At 43.1% G+C, this 24,061-nt stretch overlaps 1 protein-coding gene across 7 annotated transcripts in view; it reads right to left on the bottom strand.

Moving 5' to 3' along the window:
• Positions 1 to 24,061, bottom strand: part of CDC42BPA (CDC42 binding protein kinase alpha) — a 363,756-nt gene that overhangs the window by 83,798 nt on the left and 255,897 nt on the right. For all 7 annotated transcript variants that reach the window (XM_040351326.1, XM_040351329.1, XM_040351327.1 and 4 more), the window contains exons 13-17: positions 20,196 to 20,438; positions 18,743 to 18,853; positions 13,390 to 13,634; positions 7,768 to 7,873; positions 3,558 to 3,682 (exon numbers count right to left, since the gene is read on the bottom strand). In XM_040351326.1, coding sequence (XP_040207260.1) covers positions 3,558 to 3,682; positions 7,768 to 7,873; positions 13,390 to 13,634; positions 18,743 to 18,853; positions 20,196 to 20,438 — 830 coding nt within the window. The remainder of the gene's footprint in view (positions 1 to 3,557; positions 3,683 to 7,767; positions 7,874 to 13,389; positions 13,635 to 18,742; positions 18,854 to 20,195; positions 20,439 to 24,061) is intronic.

The raw sequence follows: 24,061 nt of genomic DNA, 5'->3' as shown, positions 1-24,061 counted from the left end.
AAGAAAAAGGGAGAGAAAAAAGGAAAAAAGGAGAGAGCAAGAAAGACAGTTAGAGGGAGGGATGGTGAAAAAAAACAAGGAATTAGGATAGAGAGAGATGAAGGGGAAAGAAAGGAGAAGAGATAAAGAGAAAGATTGGTACATCCTAAAATGTACTATAAGGGGTTTTAATACTGTACGAGTGAAAGGCACTCAGGGAGCTCTAAATGTCCTTTGAGCTAGGGGCGCAAATTACGTGTCTTGCCTTGGGTGCTTTCAACCCACGCTATGAAAATAATTTTACTGTTAGGGGTCCCCACAACCTGGGAAATTTTATCAAGGGGTCACGGCACTAGCAGGTTGAGAACCACTGCTTTAATGGCATCTTTTAATTGTGCCCATCCATAATCTGTAGATGAATGCCTCACGTCACACAGAGGGAACGAACGTTAGTCTAAGTTTCCCTTAAACAGCTAGAAGTGCAAAGCTCTGCGTGAACCTGGTTGCAAGACCCAACTGTCACTGACAACTCTGGGTTTCTACTAGCAATCAGAAGCCAATCAGCATGACTCTAGAATAGATCATGCAATCACTGTCAACTATGATATGGCAATCGCATGGCTTCACTTGAACTAAACCAGTCAATGGCAGCTGCAATTCTATTTCTTCAAGGTGCACTCAATGGGGGAAATTAACTAAAACCAGTGCACACAGAATCTGGTGCAGCTGTGCATAGTAACCAATCAGCTTCTATGTATTATTGTCAAAGATTTATTGATTAATTGCACCCGTTGTAGTATATCTCCCTAATGGGTTCAGTTAAAAAAAAAAATATATAATGAAAGTTTAAAAGATAATGGGCTAGATTCAGATATCCCTCCGTAACTTTGTGCGGGCGTAGTGTATCTCAGATACGCTACGCCGCCGTAACTTAGTGAGGCAGGTTCTGTATTCACAAAGAACCTGCACCCTAAGTTACGGCGGCGTAGCGTAAATCTGCCGGCGTAAGCAAACCGAATTTAAATTGTCAAGAGGAGGGCGTGTTTTATGTAAATAAAACATGGCCCCATGTAAATGACGTTTCTAACAAACGGCGCATGCGCCGGCCGTGAACGTATCCCAGTGCGCATGCTCCTAATCACGTCGCAAATAGTCAATGCTTTCAACGTGAACGTAATTTACGCTAAGCCCTATTCGCGAACGACTTACGTAAACGACGTAAAATTTGACGCTGTCCCGACGTCCATACTTAACATTGGTTATGCAGGAGTAACTTTACGCCGGAAAAAGCCTTACGCAAACGACGTAAAAAAATCCGCCGGGCGCACGTACGTTTCTGAATCGGCGTATCTAGCTCATTTGCATATTCTACGCTGAAATCAACGGAAGCGCCACCTAGCGGCCAGCGTAAATATGCACCCTAAGATACGACAGCGTAGGAGACTTACGCCGGTCGTATCTTAGCAACATTTAAGCGTATCTCAATTTGAGCATACGCTTAAAGTTGCGACGGCGCGGATTCGGACTTACGACGGCGTATCAGTAGTGATACGCCCGTTGTAAGTGTTACTGAATCCAGCCCAATGTTTTTTCCAATAGTTCATCTAATATTAGAAAATCTAAAAGGAGAATTAAAAAAAAAACATTGCCCCAAATAAAAAATGTATATGTCCATATTAAATTATTTATGTAGTCAAATTAGTCCTAGAGTTACTGACACATACTGAGGCTGTTCAAACATCTCAGCATCAAGGACCTCTGGTCACAAAATGGATAATATATATTAACCTTACTTATGCACTGTTTTCGCTGGATACAAACTCTTGGGCTAAGGCTAAGCGAAGGGAACGTTCCATAGCAAATTACGGGGGTGTACCGCTGCTCACATACTGTATTGCTATATACCAAGTTGGCCATTAGAAACAGAGTGATGGCAAGAAAAAAAATGCAGCAACAATGGTTGATTGGTGTGCATTTAGTTTCTTTTCCTTGCAATGAAGCCTGCAGAGCATTGACCAGGGTGCACAGTTTCTTTCAATGTATTCCTCCAGCCTCAGGATTATATGCTATTATGGGGCTGGAGAAAGTGCAGCTGGACTACAGAGCAGAGAGGGACGAGGGACCGCCAGCATGCTCTCCATAGGATCTCTGTCACAGTGGCAAGGCAGATGAGACATGTAGGAATTTACTGTAAACCATTCCAGATCTATCTTTCGTAGTTTTGTAGGTGGAGTCACCCACGGCAGCGCCAAGATTAATTGATTACATATTTCGGGCAGAACCAGATTTCTGGTTTGGTTTTGGGAATGCTGCATGTGATCCTAAAATTGGTTGTAACATGAAATATGGTGTAAAATGTGGACTACTGATCTAGGATTGTCCTAAGCATGTTTGTTTCTGCCAATGCCAGGAACAACCGGGATTCAGATGTACTGCTGTCCATATGTACCCATCAGACAGACTAGCTGTTGGCTGCTTACAACAAGTCTTTCCATGGCTTTAAATCTCATGGATCCTTTCCTAAAAGTGTAGCTTCACAACTTGCCCATCATAGGCTGGCCTTCCATTCTGAGGCCTGCAGGAATCCCCTGGGACTATACTAATTGGGAATACTTGCTGTGAGCATCCACCAACCACCTGTTGTAGGATGGGCCGTTTCCACATTGCTGTCACTGTAGCTAAGAAATGTCCAGAAGAAAAAGTTTGTACAACTTTTAGAAAACAATGAATCTTTTATAGTGACAAGAAAGTGCACATGTCATTTGTTACCAAGGCACAACTATAGGCTATTTTTCGTTATAAGTCGAGTCCTAACAGGTGAAAGCACTGCTATGTCTTCTTGCCACAGAGAAGACAAGCTGTGATGTCACATCCTCTACATTTTGGTCTCACCCACCAATCTGTAGTAATGTAAGAATGCTGTCACATCTCAAAAAATACTAAAAAGGTCTCAAATGCCTCAAAATGTAAGTGTCAAACCGCTCAGGGGAAATCAGTCAGCCATCCAGCATGGGTGCAGGCCCTGGCACACCACCGCAAAGTACAGCTATAGCGTAAATTTCGGCCGCACACCACTGAAAGCTTGAATTCAGTAAAATTGTTTATTCACATACATCAAACAAACAGGATACAACACAGGACGCGTTTCACACTAATCCAACATAGTGAATAGTACGTTGGATTTGTATGAAACATGTCTACCTACCATTCTGTTGCATCCTGTTTATGTTTGGCATATGTGAATAAATGATTTTACTGCATTCAAGTTTTCGGTGGTGCAGCCAAATTTCCTCTATAGCTCTCCAATGCAGGAAGGGATGACTGGGCTATGTGAAAAAAAACAACACATGAAACCAAAGCCAAATTAGATTATTAATTGACTATGGTAAAACCATTACATTGTAAGCTCTTAGGGGGACGAGAAAGTTCAACATAGGTACATTGTTTTTCAAGTTGAAAAAAAAAACACAATTCTATAGAGCTAGACTAATGGAAAAATTTATGAATAAAAACATCCATATACCGAACCACAGAAACATGTTGGGAAAAATAAATACAACTGACGGATGAATACGAACCATTGGATGATTTCGGTTATCTGCGCCTCCCAGTGAGCCACCGATTCCTTCTTATCAGCCAGATCCCTCATCTCCTCCTCCAGCTGCCGATTATTGGTGCTCTGTCTCTCCAGCATGGTGGTGAGCTGGCAACAAAAGGGGTTTATTATATGCATTACAAATGTAATAAATACAGAACAGCAATGAATTAAAGGATATATATATATATATATTTTGCTTGTCTTGCAAAACGCCCTCAATAAATATATATATATATATATATATATATATATATATATATATATATATATATATATATATATATATATATATTTATTGAGGGCGTTTTGCAAGACAAGCAAAATGTTTTAATACATTTTGCCTTGATATACAAAAGTAGCGTCATGTCACAACTGGGTGTAAAAAAAGAAGAGAGGAGCCTCTAAGTGTAGCAATATGATTACATTTAATGAAGGTACATTTAATACGGAAAGGTTTATTCACAGTAAGAGCTGTGAAAATGTGGAACAGACTCCCTCCAGAGGTGGTTCTGGCCAGCTCAGTAGATTGCTTTAAGAAAGGTCTGGATTATTTTCTAAATGTACATAATATAACTGAGTAGTAAGATTTGTAGGTAAAGTTGATCCAGGGTAAATCCGATTGCCTCTCGGGGGATCAGGAAGGAATTTTTTCCCCTGCTGTAGCAAATTGGATCATGCTCTGCTGGGGTTTTTTGCCTTCCTCTGGATCAACTGTGGGTATGGAGTTGGGTGTATGGGATTGTACTGTGTTTTTTTTTTTTTTGTGGTTGAACTGGATGGACTTGTGTCTTTTTTCAACCTGACTAACTATGTAACTATGTAAGGTACAACATTTAGTAACTTATTGCTACACTTAGAGGTGCCTCTCTTCTCTTTTATACCATGTAAAAAAAATGCTTTGATATACAAGTGCTTTGGATTACAAGCATGTTTCTGGAACAAATTATGCTTGCAAACCAAGCTTTTACTGTACATAGTGTCATATGCATCATATACAGGCCAAGGTACAATACAAGTAACTAAGGATTTTAGTAAGGAGTGTAAGAAACAGAGACAACAAAAGTAAATTACGCAGTATAAACTTCAGTTTTGATACAGGAAGTTTAACATTACTGGACACTATCAGGATGTGTAGGCAGCTTGTGTCCAGTGTTGGTGTAAATACACTGGAAACAAGCTGCTTTCACATCCTGATAGTGTCCAATAATGTAAAACTTGCTGTATTAAAGCGGAAGTTTATACTACATAATTTTCTTTTGCTGCCCCTGGTTCCTACACTCCTTACTAAGATCCTCTGCATGAAAGGGGCTGACCAGAAACAGTAGAGTTGGGGAGGGAAGCGTTAGGTAATGCTGGGCATCCTCCAGCCTGGAAATTAGGTTGGCTTCCGACTTGCTTCAGCTTGTAATGCACACTTGGGAAGCTCACAGTGTGCACTGAAAGCAGAGCAAGCTATTTCAGTATAGGAGAGGAGCCTGTACAACAACTGTGCAAGACTGAACGGAGGATGGAGTTTCACTTTACAGCTATCATAAGTCTTTAAACTTAATTTTTTTTTAGGGAAATTTCTATTAATGAAGGGACATGTTTCAGTGCTTTAGGAAACCAAGTAATTGAAATATAATCCTTTCTCCCACATAATACAAATAGAGAACCAATTATAATAATTACATTGTATTCTTTTTGTATTGAACATACAAACAGAATTGTTTCATCAGTAATGAGAATATGAGTATACAAATTAGGCAATTACAGAATACAAAAAAAAAAAAAATAGCAAATTAGCCATTTCATGACATAAAGCGGAACTCCAGGCAGATATAAATCACCAATGAATGCAGGGGCCCGGATTCAGAAAGAATGGCCTCACCTTCGGCGGGCGTAGCGCATCTCATATACGCTATGCCGCCGTAACTTAGAGAGGCGAGTACCGTATTCAGAAAGAACTTGCGCCCTAAGTTACAGAGGCGTATCGTAAATGGGCGGGCCTAAGCCCGCCTAATTCAAATTATCAAGGCAGTGTGCGTGTTGTATTACAATGAGCCGTGACCCCATGTAAATGAGTGGCCGATCGAACGGCGCATGCGCGCGCATGCTCAGAGTCACGTCGCAAATACTCCCTAATATACGTCTGCTCAATGCTTTGTCGACGTGAACGTAACCTACGCCCAGCCCCATTCACGTACGACTTATGCAAACGACGTAAAATACGACGCTGTGCCGACGTCCATACCTTAACATGACTTACCCCTGCTTTATGAGGGGTAAACTTACGCCAGACCGACACCTTATGTAAACGGCGTAGCTAAATCCGACGGGCGCAAGTGCGTTTCTGAATCAGCGTATCTAGCTCATTTGCATATTCTACACATAAATATACGGAAGCGCCCCTAGCGGCCAGCGTAAATATGCAACCAAGATACAACGGTGTAAGAGACTTACGTCAGTTGTATCTTGGAGAAATTCTGGCATATCTGATTCTTTGAATCAGGCGCATAGATACGACGCCTCACATTCGGACTTACGACGGCGTATCTGGAGATACGCCGTCGTAAGTCCTTTGTGAATCTGGGCCTATGTGTTTATTGAAAAACCACGTAATGTATTTAATTGCAGCTTAGTATAAGTTCCTACATTTGATGGGATTCATCCCTCTTGCAAAGGAGGGTTGTTTCTTAGGGACAAGCAATTGTGCAATTGTAGAGAAAAGTCAGGTCTGTGTATGTGCAGTCTGAAAGATGTGCAAGTCTCAGGACTGGATAGACAGAAATTTGGCTGGTAAAACATCTGCCATTTATGAATTTCAGAGAAAATGGTCTTGCTTCTCATGCCTCCCAATTGGTCCCCTATTGCAATTGATGGCCTCTTTGAAAAAGTTCAACCTTTCCTTGTAATCACTGAGATTTGCATCATTTTGACATTAATGTTTTTCATTAAAGGTTTCCAACCAACACACACTGCAGTACTCCATAAGTGGCTCAGGCCCGGGCACAGCAGGGGTTGCTTGGGGGCGGTCCCAGGGCAGCATTCATGGTTCAGTTCAGGGATTTCTGCCAGCCAGTGTTGAGACCTGAGCTGGCTCCCCCTTCCATAGTTGCTAGCTGGGAAGACAAAGCTTAAAGTGGAGGTTCACCCAAAAAATTAATTTTTAACATTACATTCGGCCGAGTTGTCCTAATGACAATCGGCTGTTTTTTTTGTTTTTTTTCCCGTACATACCGTATTTTCACCGCCGCTTCCGGGTACGTCTTCTGCGGGACTGGGCGTTCCTATCTGATTGACAGGCTTCCGACCGTCGTATACTACGCGTCATGAGTTGCCGAAAGAAGCCGAACGTCGGTGCGCAGGCGCCGTATAGAGCCGCACTGACGTTCGGCTTCTTTCAGCAACTCGTGATGCGCTGTATGCGACGGTCGGAAGCCTGTCAATCAGATAGGAACGCCCAGTCCCGCAGAAGACATATCCAGATACGGTGGTGAAATACGGTATGTACGGGGAGAAAAAAAAAAAAAAAAACAGCCGATTGTCATTAGGACAACTCAGCTGAATGTAATGGTAAAAATTAATTTTTGGGTGAACCCCCGCTTTAAAGGGTTGTAAAGGTTCATTTTTTATTTTCTAAATAGGTTCCTTTAAGCTAGTGCATTCTTTGTCTGAATTTCTCACTTCCTGTTCCTCCTCAGTAAGGTGTTCAGTAAGCTGTTCTAAATGACTTTCCACCGCTCGGATGATGGTGGGAAGCTTACTGAGGAGAAACAGGAAGTGAGAAATTCAGACAAAGAAAAAAAACATTTAGAAGGGAAATCGAAAGAAAAGCTAAGTGAACCAACAATGCACTAGCTTAAAGGAACCTATTTAGAAAATAAAAGACGAACCTTTACAACCCCTTTAAGCTGCTGGGCTTTTGCTCAGGTCAGGTGACTGTTGGTTGGAGCATGCGAAGCTATTGCAGTGTGACTGCTGCAAAGTCACTGCACCCTGAAACGCAGGAGGAGTGAGGGAAGTAGGTGGATGAAGAGAGATCCTCGTCTCTGTCCAAACTCGTCCAATGGAAATGTTTGGGGGGGGGGGGGGGGCTCGAGATAGGCTGTACTGGCTCTGTAATTTTGAATGACAGTCCTATGTTTGAATTGCTCACTTTTGTCTCCAAGCCTGACATAGAGAAAAGAGGGAGCAGGTACAATAAATACCTTATCAAGTTCATTGGAGAACTTCTTGTTCTCATCGGACAGGAGGGCCCGCTCCCGTTCAAACTTCTGCTTTATCTCGGCTTCAAACTCTTCTCTTTCACTTTGACTAAAAAAGAAATGACAGAAAGGTTTTCTTTGTCAGAGTTGTAGATAATTACTGTGTGATCAGCTAGTTATTACAGTGGAATGCTTCCTAAGCAGCAGCTCATAACCAAGAGCCAAAACTAAACCGAGATACTAACCTCATTTTCTGCATTATAACCTAATAAACAGCATAAATCAGAAATTACCAGACAACCATTACAGTATATATTTCAATATTAATATGTACCTCTAAGCAAAATTTTTTTTTTTTTGGATAGCGGGTAAGAGGGTTGGCCCCTCTGTCAGGGCTGTATTTCAGTCTGCGCCCCAGTTAGAGGGGGCAAAATTAAACATTTTATAGTTGTTCCCAGAACAAGAGGCAAGGGGAAATCTTCCAATGGGGACCACTGTCTAACAGGGAATTTTCCCTCACTTTTACATTTACCGAAACTTCCTGTTGCATCTCTGGAACAGGGGAGGGAGGGAAAATTTCCCACATGGGAAATGCAAAAAAATAACTGGCAGGAATTTACCCTTTGTCTATGCTACCTAAATGCAAAAAAATAAATAAAAAATTGGCTATACATACACTTTAACTGCCTACCTCCCCCTATTGTAAACACATGGCAGGGGGGTGGACATCTATTTTGTTTTATTATAAATGGTAATTCAGAAACAGCTCTTGCACCTGTTTGTGGCTGTGAAATGAGCCATCATTGGATGGTTGAGTTCATAGACAAAGTGTACAAAGCTGATCTGAGTGGCTCTGTACTATGTTATTGCTGTAATGACCAATCACAACGCTCACAAATGTAAACACTCCACTGTTTACATTGCAGAACCCGTCACTTCCCCAATAAAAAAACAGAATTGGAGGAAGCAAAAACAAACGAGTACATGGGTCCTTCAGCCTAGGTTCACACTGCTGCGAATTCAAAATCGCGGTAAAATGCGCGATTTTACCGCAATTTCGCGGCCGCGATTTTGGCCGCAATTTAATGTAAATCGCGGCCTGAAATCGCAAAAAGTAGTACAGGAACTACTTTTTGAAATCGCAGATGCGGCGTCGCACTGATTAGGACAGTGCCATTGCCGACAATTGCCGCCGATTTGAGATGCGATTTGACATGTCAAATCGCATCTCAAATCGTTCCAAATCGTACCCAGTGTGAACCAGGGCTCAATCCTTAGTTGCAGATCAGTGGTCACAGAAAGAGGGTAGTAAGGGGTTTGATTGCAGGATTGTTTTTTCAACCACTAAAATATCTTAAATATCTATAATATATATATATATATATATATATATATATATATATATATATATATATATATATATATATATATTATATATACACACACATACACACACATATATATATATATATATATATATATATATATATATATATATATCTGTATGGCTAACTATTGCATGACTGAGCACTTGTCAAACTTAAAAATGGCCTGGTAATAAAAAGGTATATACAGGCTGGTACTCGAGTGGTTAAACTGTTTAGACCTGTTGTATACTTGGACAACTTTGGTCAGGCAAATCACAACTGTCCCTTCTCTCAAATCACCTCCCAGAGCTCTCTTCACTGAGCTCCGAAGAGTGCGATTTCAGCTCTCTTCCCCTTTTTTTCTGACAGCTCAGACAAGCTTTATAACTTCTGGTCTTTGAACAGATTCAGAGAAGAGAAGGCTGCAGAAGGCTTAGACGCTCACTTCACAGTGGGCATTTGGCGCCTTACTAAGCTCAAAAATCAATCAATCAAACAGGTACAGCTTATGTAGAAGGATTTGTTCTATTTCATTGCATCACCCGAGCCAAGCCACAGCTCCCTGTGTCCATTCAAACATGGAGCCATGGCCTGGTCCCGCCCCTTTCTCTCCTAATTAGCTAAATGACTTTGATTGACACCAGTGGGGGCCAATGAGGAGGGAAGTCCCGGGTAGCCGAGACACAACACAAAATCCTGCAACATCGCTGGATTGAGATGGGGCTCAGGTAAGTATTAGGGGGGATTAGGGGGCTGCTGCACACAGAAGGTTTTTAATCTTAATGCAAAAAATGCATTAAAATAAAAACATTTTTTTATTTTACAACCACTTTAAGTATACCTTCAAACAAAGTGTACTTCCCTTTGACATAAGCATCCCACCATCCCCAGAAGTATACATCAGAGGCCATCAGGATTGAAGTAAGAATGCTTGTGAGAGGAGGGAAGGATAAGGGTACCTTGTTTTGAAAGTGCTCTTATCCTTTAAGAAAAGTTTAAGGGACCTTCTTCATACCAAACATAGCTCTAAGGTATTTGGCTGACAGAAGTGCTGGGCAGTTGTATAATGTTAACATCATTTTTGGATGCTAATGGCTGTTTTATGAGCTGAAAATTTGAGGGGAATCCTAAACTGAAATCTAGAGTTGAAGAAAAGCTTAGCATGTATACAAAATCGCACTCATTGGAATTTGTTGCCAAATGTTGACCCCGCAGTGTAAGCCAATTTCAAGGTGTAGAAAAAGTTTAACTCTTGTGGGACTTTATCATATATTAATATGTACGATAGGAGAAGACAGGTGTGGTCTGATCTATGGCATTAAACCATTTGTTGGCTTGGTTCCACTTGAAGCACCCTTTAGATTGAGATGTATTGGAGCTACTGAAGGGCACAGTACAGGCAGAAAAATGTCGGTCAGAGCAAACATCTGCATCAAAGCCTCAGCCTTTATACTTGCTGTATTATAAGACTTTTAGATGTGTTTAGACATAAATCTCTCTAGTTAAAATAAAATAGACATTTGCGGATTTGCAAGCAGACGACTCAGAACTTTATACTTTCCCTTTTTAGGATGGATCAAGAGGCACAAACGGAACCAGCCAATTCCAGATTAGTCGATACAAATGTCTTAATAAACAATAGAAACAAACTGAAGAGTCACAGGAGGGAGTGCAATTATCTTATTTTTTTGGCCATACCGCAGTTAAAGGGGTTGTAAAGGCAGAAGGTTTTAAGATAAAGAATTATATTAACCACTTAAGACCCGGACCATTATGCAGGTTAAGGAACTTGCCCCTTTTTGCGATTCGGCACTGCGTCGCTTTAACTGACAATTGCGCGGTCGTGCCACATGGCTCCCAAACAAAATCGGCGTCCTTTTTTTCCCCACGCAGAGCTTTCTTTTGGTGGTATTTGATCACCTCTGCGTTTTTAGTTTTTGCGCTATAAACAAAAATAGAGCGTCAATTTTGAAAAAAATGCAATATTTATTACTTTTTGCGGTAATAAATATCCCCAAAAAATATATAATTTTTTTTTCTCCTCAGTTTAGGCCGATACGTATTCTTCTACCTATCTTTGGTGAAAAAAAAAATCGCAATAAGTGTTTATCGATTGGTTTGCGCAAAATTTATAGCGTTTACAAAATAGGGGATAGTTTTATGCCATTTTATTAATAATTTTTTTTTTTAACTAGTAATGGCGGCGATCAGCGATTTTTTTCGTGATTATGGCGGACACATTGGACACTTTTGACACATTTGGGACCATTGTCATTTTCACAGCGAAAAGTGCTATAAAAATGCACCGATTACTGTGAAAATGACAATGGCAGTGAAGGGTTTAACCACTAGGGAGCGCTAAGGGGTTAAGTGTGCCCTAAGGAAGTGATTCTTACTGTAGGAGGGCGTGGCTGTAGGTGTGACGTCACTGATCGTCGTTCCCTATCACAGGGAGCATATCCCAGAATATGGGGGGACATATGCCCAAATTCACCCTTTTTGTCAAAAGGTGAGTGTTTTGATTAAAGATATCTCTGGTCTCAGCAGCATGTTTCTTACATCCCAGCCCTCTCTCTCTCTCGGGGTAGATATCCCCAGCAGTGGAAATACACCGCTTTAACGTGGCAAGGGCATGTATACCGCCACATTGGAAGTTCTCCTCTCTACCAATGGTGGGACATTGAATTAGGACAGAGAACGAGATAATGGAGGGGCATCGGTAAAAAGACAGGAAGCTTGTGTTCTTAAAGTGGAGGTTTACCCAAAAAATACATTTTTAACATTAGATTGAGGCTATTTAAGGGGAGCAGAAACGGGTATTTTTTTTTTAAATCAATGTCGTACTTACCGTTTTCGAGATAGATGTTCTCCCGCCGCTTCCGGGTATGGGCTGCGGGACTGGGCGTTCCTATTTGATTGACAGCCTTCCGACCGTCGCATACAGCGCGTCACGAGTTTCTGAAAGTAGCCGAACGTCGGTGCGCAGGCGCCGTATAGAGCCGCACCGACGTTTGGCTTCTTTCGGCATTTGGTGACGCGCTGTATGCGACCGTCGGAAGGCTGTCAATCAAATAGGAACGCCCAGTCCCGCAGACCATACCCGGAAGCGGCGGGAGAACATCTATCTCGAAAACGGTAAGTACAGCATTGATTGTAAAAAAAATACCCGTTTCTGCTCCCCTTAATTAGCCTCAATCTAATGTTAACAATTTTTTTTCGGGTGAACTCCCGCTTTAAATACTCAACTGGGTGGATTTACTTCGCCTCAACGGTAAAATTGAAGGCATTCTTTCCCCGAAATATCATTATTTAATATGGTGATCGATAACACTATGGAAAAATAATAATTATGCGGGGCTCTGTGTATTATCCCTGCAAACAACATACACATAATGTTATCAAGTAGAAATGTAATAGTCACTTATTTTTTATTTTCTCAAGGGCTATGAGCTGAGCAGACGTTCCAGGTACATACTGTATAGGTGTAATGTAAATGTGCATGCTGTACATTACAATTAGATTGTTGGGTACTTGATGGTAGTGTATATTTATATTTCTTGTCTTGATTTATTGTATATTAAGGCTTATGAATGTGTGACATTTTTAAGAAGTCGTTATAAATAAAGTATTAAAAAAAAGATTGGGGACAGAGTTAAAAAAATGTGAATTGCAAAACGTGAGTTTTTAAATTTTTTAACATCTACAAGAGACCATTTTTTTTAATGAATACAGTCGAGAGCTTAAAGCGGAGTTCCGCCGAAATATAAATAAATTGAAAGTCAGCAGCTACAAATACTGCAGCTGCTGACTTTTAATATATGGACACTTACCTGGTCCAGGGCGCCCGCGATGTCGGCACCCAAAGCTGATCTGTCCCTCGTCTCTTTGGTGGAGGCACCACCATCTTCAGTAAGGGAATCAGGAAGTAAAGCCTTGCGGATTCACAGCCTGGTTCCCTACTGCGCATGCGTGAGTCGCGCTGCGCAATCTCACTGGTCCCTACTGTGTTCTGGGACCTGTGTGTCTTCCAGAAGACAGCGGGGGGAGAGGGGGGGCGGAGGAGGGGCCGGATGTGGCATAGATCGCTGCGGATACTGCGACGATCTGTGCCCAGAAGTGGGAGAAAATACCTGGATTAGACAGGTATCTGCTCCCCCCTGAGAGGTGGGGGGAAGAATACGAAAAGCAGACGTTCCATTTTTGGGTGGACTTCGCATTAAGGACTACCATATGTTCCACATAAAACGATCCCTTGTACCTTTCCCTCCGTATTTTATCCAGCTTGTCTTTTAGGATCATGGTCTCCTTCTTCAGGGTCAGCTGTTGGCTCTCCGCTTCCCGCAGCTCCTTCTTCAGACTCTTGACCTCGGCAGTGTGCAGAGCCTCACGCTTGGACAGCTCTTCCTCATAGAACACTCTCTTCTTCTCCAGGTCTGTCCTCAGCTTGTTGATTTCCTGCTGCTGTTCTGAGTTTCCAAATCCTGGAGTGCGGCCTGTCTGTTTCTGGAGGAAGGAACAAAAAATAAACAGACTGAAATTTTTGCACGTAAAGTTGTGGATCAGCTTTTGGCACTGCAAAGTCTGGCAGCAAAATCAATTGTTGTTTGCCGCAGAGCTTCCATGGGTAGGATAGGCTATATCACTGCAATGCTTGCCCATTTTCTTGTGTTTTGTCTCTTTAAATATCCTGCGAGCACAGAAAAAAATACTTGTTGATCCTGCCAGAAATCTAGTGAGCTCTGAATTTCCTGTGCAATGTGTGACACTGAAATCTCAAGCAAGGATGTTACGACCACCCAGTTCATCTTTGCAGACTACAGACTCCCCTCTATGTTCTACAAATAAGTGTATGTGTGTGGTGGTGGTGGGGGGCGTTTTCATAGCCCTAACCAGGGCTCAAGTCCTGCGGGAACGCGTGGGAACGAAGTTCCTGCACTTTTTTCACAGCAGGAACGCAGTTCCCTTTGCAGGACTAGAGCAGCCGAGCCGCCCGAGCCAATCCTTCACTAAGCGGCGATGCCCAGCTCGAGTCACTGTCAGGGGCAGGCTAACCTTAGTAATCCTTTATGTTACTGGCCGCTTCCTGTATATGGATTTGACGCGTAGTGTGCGGGTATTCCGTCACTTCCTCGATGCCACAATGTTTCCTGGGAGCTTTTATCATTGTTCCCAGGAGACATTGTGGAGGTCTGCTGCGAGTTATCGTGGAATTTAGGAAGAACTTGCTTAAAGTTACAGTGGATCGAAAAAACAAAAAACACGCGGTTTAGTAATTATGCATATGAGTGTATAATTTTTTTTTTTTTTTGGTGAGGGAGTGGATCTTGGGTGGGAGTTCCCACACTTTTTTCCCCAGGACTTGACCCGTGGCCCCAACACTTCCTATCCTAGTGTGACCATAGTTCTCCTCCATAGATACAGGAAAAATTTTCAGCGGGAACATGGGGGAACGCAGTTTCGGCTACTCCAGTCCTGAATGTATGCAGTGGGGGGGGGGGGGCTAATGGGGTGTGCTGAAGGGTCCAATAATGGCAGCTGCTGGGGGATCTATTGTTGCTGGGGCCCCTCAAGCAACAATTGACCCACTAGCAACAAAAGACCCCCCCTGTCTTATGTTGCTGGTGCGTCAATTGTTGCTTGGAGGGATCTACTGTTGAGGGAGGAGTCTATTGTTGCTGGCTGATGGAGGGTCTATTGTTGCTGGTAGCGATTCAAGGTCTATTAAGGCTGGCTGCTGGGAGATCTATTGTTGCTGGTGGGGTCTAGGTTTCCTGGGGTGAGTGTTGTTGCAAGGTGCTAATTTGCTGCGAGCGGTCTAATGTTGCTGGGGAGGTCTATTATTGTTTGGGGTGTCTATTATTGCTGGGGGGGGGGGGGTCTGATTTTGCTTTGGGGGACCATTGTTGCTGGCTGCGTGGGATCCATTTTTACTGCTTTTCTTATTATAATTACCAAATTACTTCTATCTTACTAAGCACCACAAAATTGTAATTGGTTCGGTTTTCTCTAAAAGAGGTGGTACTTGGAGGTGGGTATGGAGTGGAAACAAGGGATGGTGCTCGGAGATGGGTAGGGGGCGGAGACAAGGGGTGACTTGAGACAAGGGGTTCCTGCACCTATCCTCTTTAAAAAAAAAAAAAAAGCCCTGAATAAGATGTCACCTGAGAGTAGGAAGTGTGATACTGGCAGTATCTACCAGGTGAAAATATAGGGAAAAAAAGATAACAAATGTAGCCACCACCTTTTGGATTGAGTAAGGAAAGATTACATACTATATACTGTACATATTATATGTTATACTGCATATATGTCTGTTTCCACAATCTGGAAGAGTCTGCTTCATTGTATAGGGGGTATTCTACAACAACCTATAGATCCGTATCAGGGAAAGTGACAGCGGACGCCTCCGACAAAACTAGACTCTCTGCTGAGGGGCTGATTGATGACAGATGCTCTTACAATACTATGAATTATTTTCACAAACTATCCCACGCTGTGTCTTAGCATGAGCCATCCGTGAACTCAGCACAACAACAGTCAGCCTGACATCATGTGTGTATTTATGCACCATTCCTAGAAGATCTGGTCAGACTATATAGTCTTCCATCCATTCAATCTTTGTATTCCAGCACTGAAATATGTTTAAAGTTGAACTCCAACCTTCTCTGCTGTCTTGCACAGTTGTCCAGGCTCCTCTCCTCTACTGAAATTGCTTACTCTGATTTCACTTCACACTGAGTGCCTCACAATGCACATTAAAAGCTGCAGCAAGTCAGATAGAGCCCATCTCATTTCCTGGTTGGAGGACATTCAGCAACATTTAGCTCTCTTCCTCCGCTGCCTGACTGTCCTTGACAACCCCCCACATCTTTAATTCATTGGATTGTAAAGGTAAACTTTTTTTTTTTTTTCACCTTTGTGCATTCTCTGCATTAAAGCATTGGTTCACCTGAAATGTTTGTTTTTAAAAGCCAGCAGCTACAAATACAGCAGCTGTTGACTTTTAAAAAATGGACACTTACCTGTCCAGGTCACCCGCGACGTCGGCAGCCGAAGCCGAGCGGTAGCTCGGCTTTCATATTCCCCCGCCACCATCCTCGGTAAGGGAATTGGGAAGTGAAGCGCTGCGGCTTCACTGCCTCACTGCCCAATTCCCTACTGCGCATGCGCAAGTCGCCCTGCGCCATTCCCACTGGTCTGGGAGCCGAGTGTTTATATCAGGAAGTGGTGCAAAATCTGCATCCCCTTCCCCCTGAAAGGTGTCAAATGTGACACCGGAGGGGGGGAGGGTTCCGAAAAGTGGAAGTTCACTTTTGGGTGAACCTCCGCTTTAAGGTAAAAAAAATATTTTCATGTCAGCTTCCCCCAGCCCCCCTAAAATACTTATCTGGTCCCTATCGCGATCCATCGATCTTGCCCGTCCGCAGCAACGCTCTTCTATCTCCTCATCTCACAGGTGGTTTGGCAATTAAATCCTATGTGCAAAGAGATTTAACTTTGCAACACCTGTATTATTACCAAAGCAGGCCCTAAAGCAAGTATATAGGGTGAGGCGGGAGGGATTACAGAGAAGACATTGCTGGAACTGGCAGCAGAGGAGATGGATATGGTTATTTGTGGAGTATATCTTATTGCCAGTGAAAGCAACCCGGATGCTTATGAATTTTATGCATATCTATGTCTCCTTCCCCCACGCATCACCAACTTACTAACAGACATATCAGCCTGGATGTCACACCACTTCCCCAAACTCAACCTATACAAAAAAAAAACATGTGCCACTTCCCCTGATTTCACTGTCAAAATCAATGGCTCAACTAAGGACCCGTACCCCCACGCCAAGGTCCTAGGTGTAATCCTGGACTCCGAACTAACCTTTCGGCCCCACATCCAACCGCTATCCAAAATTTGCCGCCTCAACCAACGCAACATCTCCAAGATACGCCCCTTCCTAACCAATGTCATCACAAAGCTGCTAATCCACTCCCTGGTCATCTCTCGCCTTGACTACTGCAACTCCCTCCATATTGGCTTACCTCTAAATAGGCTATCCCCCTTCAGTCCATCAGGAACACTGCTGCCAGGCTCATTCACCTTACAAACTGCTCGGCATCTGCTACATCCCTCTACCAATGCCTCAATTGGCTGCCACTCAGCCAAGGCATTAAAAGATACGAACAATAACTTACAAAGCCATCCACAACCTGCCCCCCAGCTAGATCACTAACTTGGTCTCGAAATACCAACCAAATAATTTTCTCCGCTCCTCCCAAGATCTCCTGCTCTCTATCTCACTTGTCACCTCATTCCATCCTCGCCTCCAGGACTTCTCTAGAGCCTCTCCCACTTAAAGTCATGCCAATATGAATGGTAGTCATTGAAAATCAAGGAGAATGACTTGTCATACGATTTTGCTGTCCAAATCGTGGTACAAGTCATATAAGTGTGAAAGGGGACTTAGCTTGGAGTTTTTTTTTTGTAATTTTTAAGCACGTGGGGTGACTGTGTCGAATGCACCTACCCTTTCTCAAGCACAAGGTGGGTGTGGAAACCCAAAACAGTCACCCTATGAACTTGCATGTGTGCTGACAATAGTACTAAACCTTACAGGTTGTATATAAAGTGGAGAAAATAACCATTCTATTCTATTTTATTCTCTTTGGAGATTGGAAAACTTTTTTTTGTTATTTCGGATTAGTTTTAATTCGGTACTATTCTATTCTAATTTGGAAATTCCGATACATCCAAATTTCTGAATAACGAAAATTCAACCGAATTTTTAATTCGGAACGAAACGAACCGCACCGCACATGTCTAATTGGAATGCAGATTGCAAGCCAATTCTTTCTCATCCAGCATCAGTACTTGAAGAGTGTTAGCCCTTGTCTGGCCCCTCCTTTGTCTAAGCCCCACGAGGAGTCCACTGTTCTACAACTGACTCAGTACTTGCAGGGATAATTACCTTCCCCCTCTAACAAGTGCACCAACGTCTTTAAGGGCCCCAACGTAGCTGGCAAAAGACTAACTAACTTTAAAGACTGTACATAATTCATCTGCATTAGAGCACGGTTTTAGGCATATTCAGAGTTTTCAGTTTCAAGAAGACCTAGGCTTAGTGCCCTCACCTCAAGTATCCATAGACAACATAGCTCTGATCTATATTGATACGAGTCTGTTGTTGCCTTATGCTGTTCATTTAATGAGAAGAGCTACAGTTTATGCTGGTTTGGTTTGAGCCTAAAGCAACACACTAGTCATATCACATGACACTTTATTATAGCACATGCTGCAAAGAAATTCTTATTGTTATACTCTGTCTGTTGGAACATTACTTGACAATATGCTTTGTTACCGTACCACAAGGTCTTATTTCAGGGGGCCCCCAAGGTATTAACAAAATTGACCACTCTTTACCTATTGATGTGTATACCCGCGATGTCACTGTGCGGAAGGCTTTGCCAAAGTCAAGATAAGAACAGAGGACTCGACATATCTAGCGGCTGCCGCAGGGGAAGCACTACAGCATAGATATGTATTTTTAACAGGACAGGTTAATTTCATTGTAGAGCTCAGGATAAGGGACTTATGCAAAAGTATTGTTCTGGACTTACTTTGAGACCTTCCAGCTCATTCTCCAATTGTTTGGCATATTGCTCGCTCCGTTCGCGCAGTTTTCTGTCTTTGGAGGCTTCAGCTGCTGCAGCTTCAGCCTGGGCCTCGATCTGGAAGAGAGAGCACAAGTTCATCATCATTCTTGTTTAAAGCAAAGCTGCAGACTTCAACTGAAACAACTTTTGAAATTACATTAACGTTAAAGTGGATCTTAACTGTATCTAAGCTCCACAAACACTATTTAATTCATTTTTAATATTCAAAGCAAACTCTTCCATCCATCCATGTCTCCATGCTTTATTTTGTTGAGAAATCACTCAAAACACGCCCTAGCATTTATGACAGTGGCCATCTTGAGTAAGGGCAAATGATTCATGTAGCCTTTACCTTGTGGAATCAACCTGCTCTTAGCTCAAGCACTTATGCAGGAGAATGTGCTTAGTTGAAGAAAGGCCGCCCTCCCCTCCTGAAGACTTTAGGGTTACTTAAAATAGTAACCCAGTTGTTGACCCTCCTTAAAGGGGTTGTAAAGGTAAAAAAAAAATCCCTAAATAGCTTCCTTTACCTTAGTGCAGTCCTCCTTCACTTACCTCATCCTTCGATTTTGCTTTTAAATGTCCTTATTTCTTCTGAGAAATCCTGACTTCCTGTTCTTCTGTCTAACTTCACACCGTAATGCAAGGCTTTCTCCCTGGTGTGGAGAAAGCCTCTTGAGGGGGCGAGCAGGAGGGTCAGGACACTCTCTACTTTGCAGATAGAGAAAGGAGCTGTGTTTTAGTGGGTGTCCTGACACTCCTGCTCGCCCCCTCCCCCCTCAAGAGGCTTTCTCCACACCAGGGAGAAAGTCTTGCATTACTGTGTGGAGTTACAGACAGAAGAACAGGAAGTGAGGATTTCTCAGAAGAAATAAGGACATTTAAAAGCAAAATCGAAGGATGAGGTAAGTGAAGGATGAGGCACTAAGGTAAATGAAGCTATTTAGGGGGGAAAAAATTACCTTTACAACCTCTTTAAGACTCAAAAAAACAAGCATAAATCTGCGCTATCTGAGTGAAAAGCTGCCACAAACAATCTAGTGAAACAAGAAAGTGCTAAAACATACAAAAACAATTAAGTGGCGCTAGAAAATGATGATGTTGGAAATGTTATAACAAAGTAAATCGTATAACAATGTGAACAAAAAATTTCTAGAACCCCTTTAAGACTCCTGGGATGTAGGACATGATTTGCCTAGGCAGGAAACCAGGAAGTAACTGATGAAATGTAAGGGGAAAAAAAAGTCTAAAATTGTATACTTTCCTATCTATTTAGTAATGCTAGCAGCATGAGGATTACAAATAATCAATGTTGATTTTGAGAGTGAAGTTCCACTTTAAAGCTTATTTGAAACTTATATTTGAAACCTGTTGTACCATGTCCTAGTTCCCAGCACAAATCTTTCAATACACTAACCTCTTTCTTGCCTCGTTCCGTCCTCCGCAGTTCTTGCCGCAATGCCTCCACCTTTTGTGCCACACTCTCCATTTCCTCTTCCTTATCGCGGAGCTGGCGGACAAACTTCTGCTTCTGAGACCGCAGTTCCGTCAACCTCTCACTCAGCTCCTTCATCTCCTGTAGAGTCTGCTTCTGCTGACTCTGGGTTTCCTTCATCTCTTTGGTTTGGGACTTCAGCTTCTCACTGGACTCTGTGAGCTCCTAAATAAAAAGCAACATGTCATGACAGTAAGATCAAGGTACTCGCATAAGAGGCGCTAGATCTCCAATTATTAATATCCAATGTTGTGGCAAATCGCTTTGGTGCTGCTGCTCAGAGGTAACAGAACACCCCCAAATGCTAAGGGAGCGACTTCAGTAGTGTACATCAAGACAGCTCTCATTGACTAACTTGGGATTACTGACGTCAAGCGACTTGGGGCGACTTGAGGTCTGACAAGTCGAATTCCAAGTCGCTGTAGTGTGAACTGGCACTAATGCAGAATCAGTGGGAGCCCCGAGTGTGTCACTTGCCACGTCAACTGCAACCAAATGCAGTTTCTCACTAGTCGCCACAGGTACGGCTCGTCACTAGTCGCCACAGGTACGGCTCGTCACTAGTCGCCACAGGTACGGCTCGTCACTAGTCGCCACAGGTACGGCTCGTCACTAGTCGCCACAGGTACGGCTCGTCACTAGTCGCCACAGGTACGGCTCGTCACTAGTCGCCACAGGTACGGCTCGTCACTAGTCGCCACAGGTACGGCTCGTCACTAGTCGCCACAGGTACGGCTCGTCACTAGTCGCCACAGGTACGGCTCTCGTCACTAGTCGCCACAGGTACGGCTCGTCACTAGTCGCCACAGGTACGGCTCGTCACTAGTCGCCACAGGCACGGCTCGTCACTAGTCGCCACAGGCACGGCTCGTCGCCACAGGTACGGCTCGTCGCCACAGGTACAGCTCGTCGCCACAGGTACGGCTCGTCGCCACAGATACAGCTCGTCGCCACAGATACAGCTCTTCGCCACAGATACAGCTCGTCGCCACAGATACAGCTCTTCACTTTGTCACCACAGATACAGCTAATCCATGCTGCTCTGTATTGGTGATTTGGTCTCTGTGCCATTAACAGAAGATCAGCTCTCGTGGAAGCCAAAGTATTGAGCAAAGGCTGTGAATACTTATGTTCATGGGATTGTTTTAATTTTTAATAAATTTGCAATGCTTTCAAACTTCTTTCACATTTTCATTAGGTAGCATGATTTGTAGAATTTTGAAGAAAATAATGAATTTAAACCATTTTGGAATAAGGATGTAACATAATATGGATAAAGTGAAGTGCTGTAAATACTTTCCGGATGCACTGTATGTCTGAACCATATAAATGCTTTGGCATTTTTTGTTCTATGGAATATCGAAATAAACAAGGTTTTGGACCATTAGTGTGGTTCCCCGTCTGCTTCTAGATGACAGCTTGTTCATAATCTTTTTTCCATGATGGCATAGGCAGCAATATAAAGCCCTTAAAGTGGTTTTAAACCCTTACATACACCCCAGTGAAGTGACTGGCCTCATGCGATAACACAGAGAGGAAACAAATCTTCCTACATAAGTTGTACTTGTCTATCTGCAGTCTTCTCCTCTCTACATCCAAAGTCCAGAATTTAAAAGCTTGTCTGAGCTGTCAGAAAAAAAGTAGGTGGAGAGCTGAAGTTATACTCTGCTGTGCTCAGTGAGCAGAGCTCTGAGAGCTTATTAGGAGGGACGGGACAGGAAGGGAAGGGATGGAAAGGGACAGAAAGGGAAGGAAAGGGACAGGAAGTGAAGGAAAGGGACAGGAAGTGAAGGAAAGGGACAGGAAGTGAAGGAAAGGGACAGGAAGGGAAGGGACAGGAAGGAAAGGGACAGGAAGGGAAGGGAAGGGACAGGAAGGGAAGGGAAGGAAAGGGACAGGAAGTGAAGGAAAGGGACAGGAAGTGAAGGAAAGGGACAGGAAGGGAAGGCAAGGAAAGGGAAGGGACAGGGGACAGGGCTAACAGGACAGGAACCCCCCCCCCCCTCTTCACATAGCATACATGAACAGAGCTGAGGCTGTCAATCAGCTGGAGTTCCCTCCCTTGTCACTTTTTTTCTCTTGGTGTCAGGAAAACTTGTCAGAAGTGATTCATGCCGAAATTACACTTAGTGCTCCTATTTGAGACAAGAACACACTATAAAGGAATATGCTTTGTTCATTATTCATGTCTGAGGTTTACAACTTCGGGCACAAAAACTTTAAAATGAAAGTATATTTCTAAATACATTTTTTTTTTAGATGGAGTGGGGAAGGGCTAGACCCTGTGACTGGGAAGAACTACCACTCAATTTGTCCTGGTGAAAACTGTCACCAAGAAAGAAAAGGAGAGGAAATCAAAAATTTGTCCACAGAACAAAATGCGATAGAAAATCCTCCAGTAGGGTCAACTGTACAAGAGGATAACTCCCCTCACTTTGAGAGATTTCATCACATTTCCTGTTGTGCCTCTGGGACAGGAAGTAAAATGAAAGTTCCCCAACGGTACACCGACAGGAAAAAATAACCTGGCAGGGATTCAAACCCTTCTGTACTCTATTCAAAACAATTAAGTTTTGGCTATACGTACACATTATATTCCACAACAGGCACAAACCATATAAATTCACGCTGCTTTCCCCAAAATGCTTTTATATATCCATGTGTTGCTTTAAAAACGTAGCATTAACATTAGGGTTGTCCAGATACCGATACCAGTATTTGCAGGAGTACTCGTACTCGCGCAAATACCCCCGATACCTAAATAGAATACTTTCCCCCCCTTTCCCCCCCACCGCTGCCGCCGCATCAAGGGACATGGCTAGAGGGACATTGCTGCATATGTGAGGGACATGGCTAGAGGAACATTGCTGCATATGTGAGGGACATGGCTGCATATATGAGGGACATGGCTAGGGGGACATGGCTGCATATGTGAGGGACATGGCTAGAGGGACATTGCTGCATATGTGAGGGACATGGCTAGAGGGACATTGCTGCATATGTGAGGGACATGGCTAGAGGGACATGGCTGCATATGTGAGGGACATGGCTGCATATGTGAGGGACATGGCTAGAGGGACATGGCTGCATATGTGAGGGACATGGCTAGAGGGACATGGCTGCATATGTGGGGGACATGGCTGCATATGGGGGGGACATGGCTGCATTTGGGGACACATTTAAAAAAAGTATCGGTATTCGGTATCGGCGACTACTTGAAAAAAAGTATCGGTACTTGTACTCGGTCCTAAAAAAGTGGTATCGGGACAACCCTAATTAACATAATAGCCTGTATAAAGAGCACAGTTGTGGGAGGGATGCATATGCTTCACCAGCCACAGGCTGCCCAAAGGGGGTGGAGACAAGACCAAGTCTATTACAGTGCAAACATGGTTTCACGCTGGATCCCTTTTAGGGATGGAGGCCTGTGGTGGTGCAAACCACATGCCTCATATAAAGTCCCAACCCCACTTTTTTCTATAACATTAACTAAGGGATGGAGATGCGATTTCAGGAGTGTTACATAATTGCCTCCACAGATCTGCCACCAACAAGTTAATTCATGCATTGTCATTTTTTGACTAGCTGACCCAGTTTGATGTGGTCCGCATCCAGTTTGGTGATATTTTAGTTTGGTAGGCATGTTTTGGTTTCACCCCTGTTTTTTGTCTTTTCAGTGCTCTCATTTGCCAGACCAACCATAGATAGGGGCGGTTCTATGTTGCCTTCTGCTCCCTGTCTATTAATTAGCACACCTGGGTTCCTCCTTTTGGAGGCCTTAAAATTCA

This window comes from Rana temporaria, chromosome 4 (genome assembly GCF_905171775.1).
Source record: "Rana temporaria chromosome 4, aRanTem1.1, whole genome shotgun sequence".
NCBI classification, from domain to species: domain Eukaryota; kingdom Metazoa; phylum Chordata; class Amphibia; order Anura; family Ranidae; genus Rana; species Rana temporaria.
This window is presented reverse-complemented; position numbering and strand designations above follow the sequence as displayed.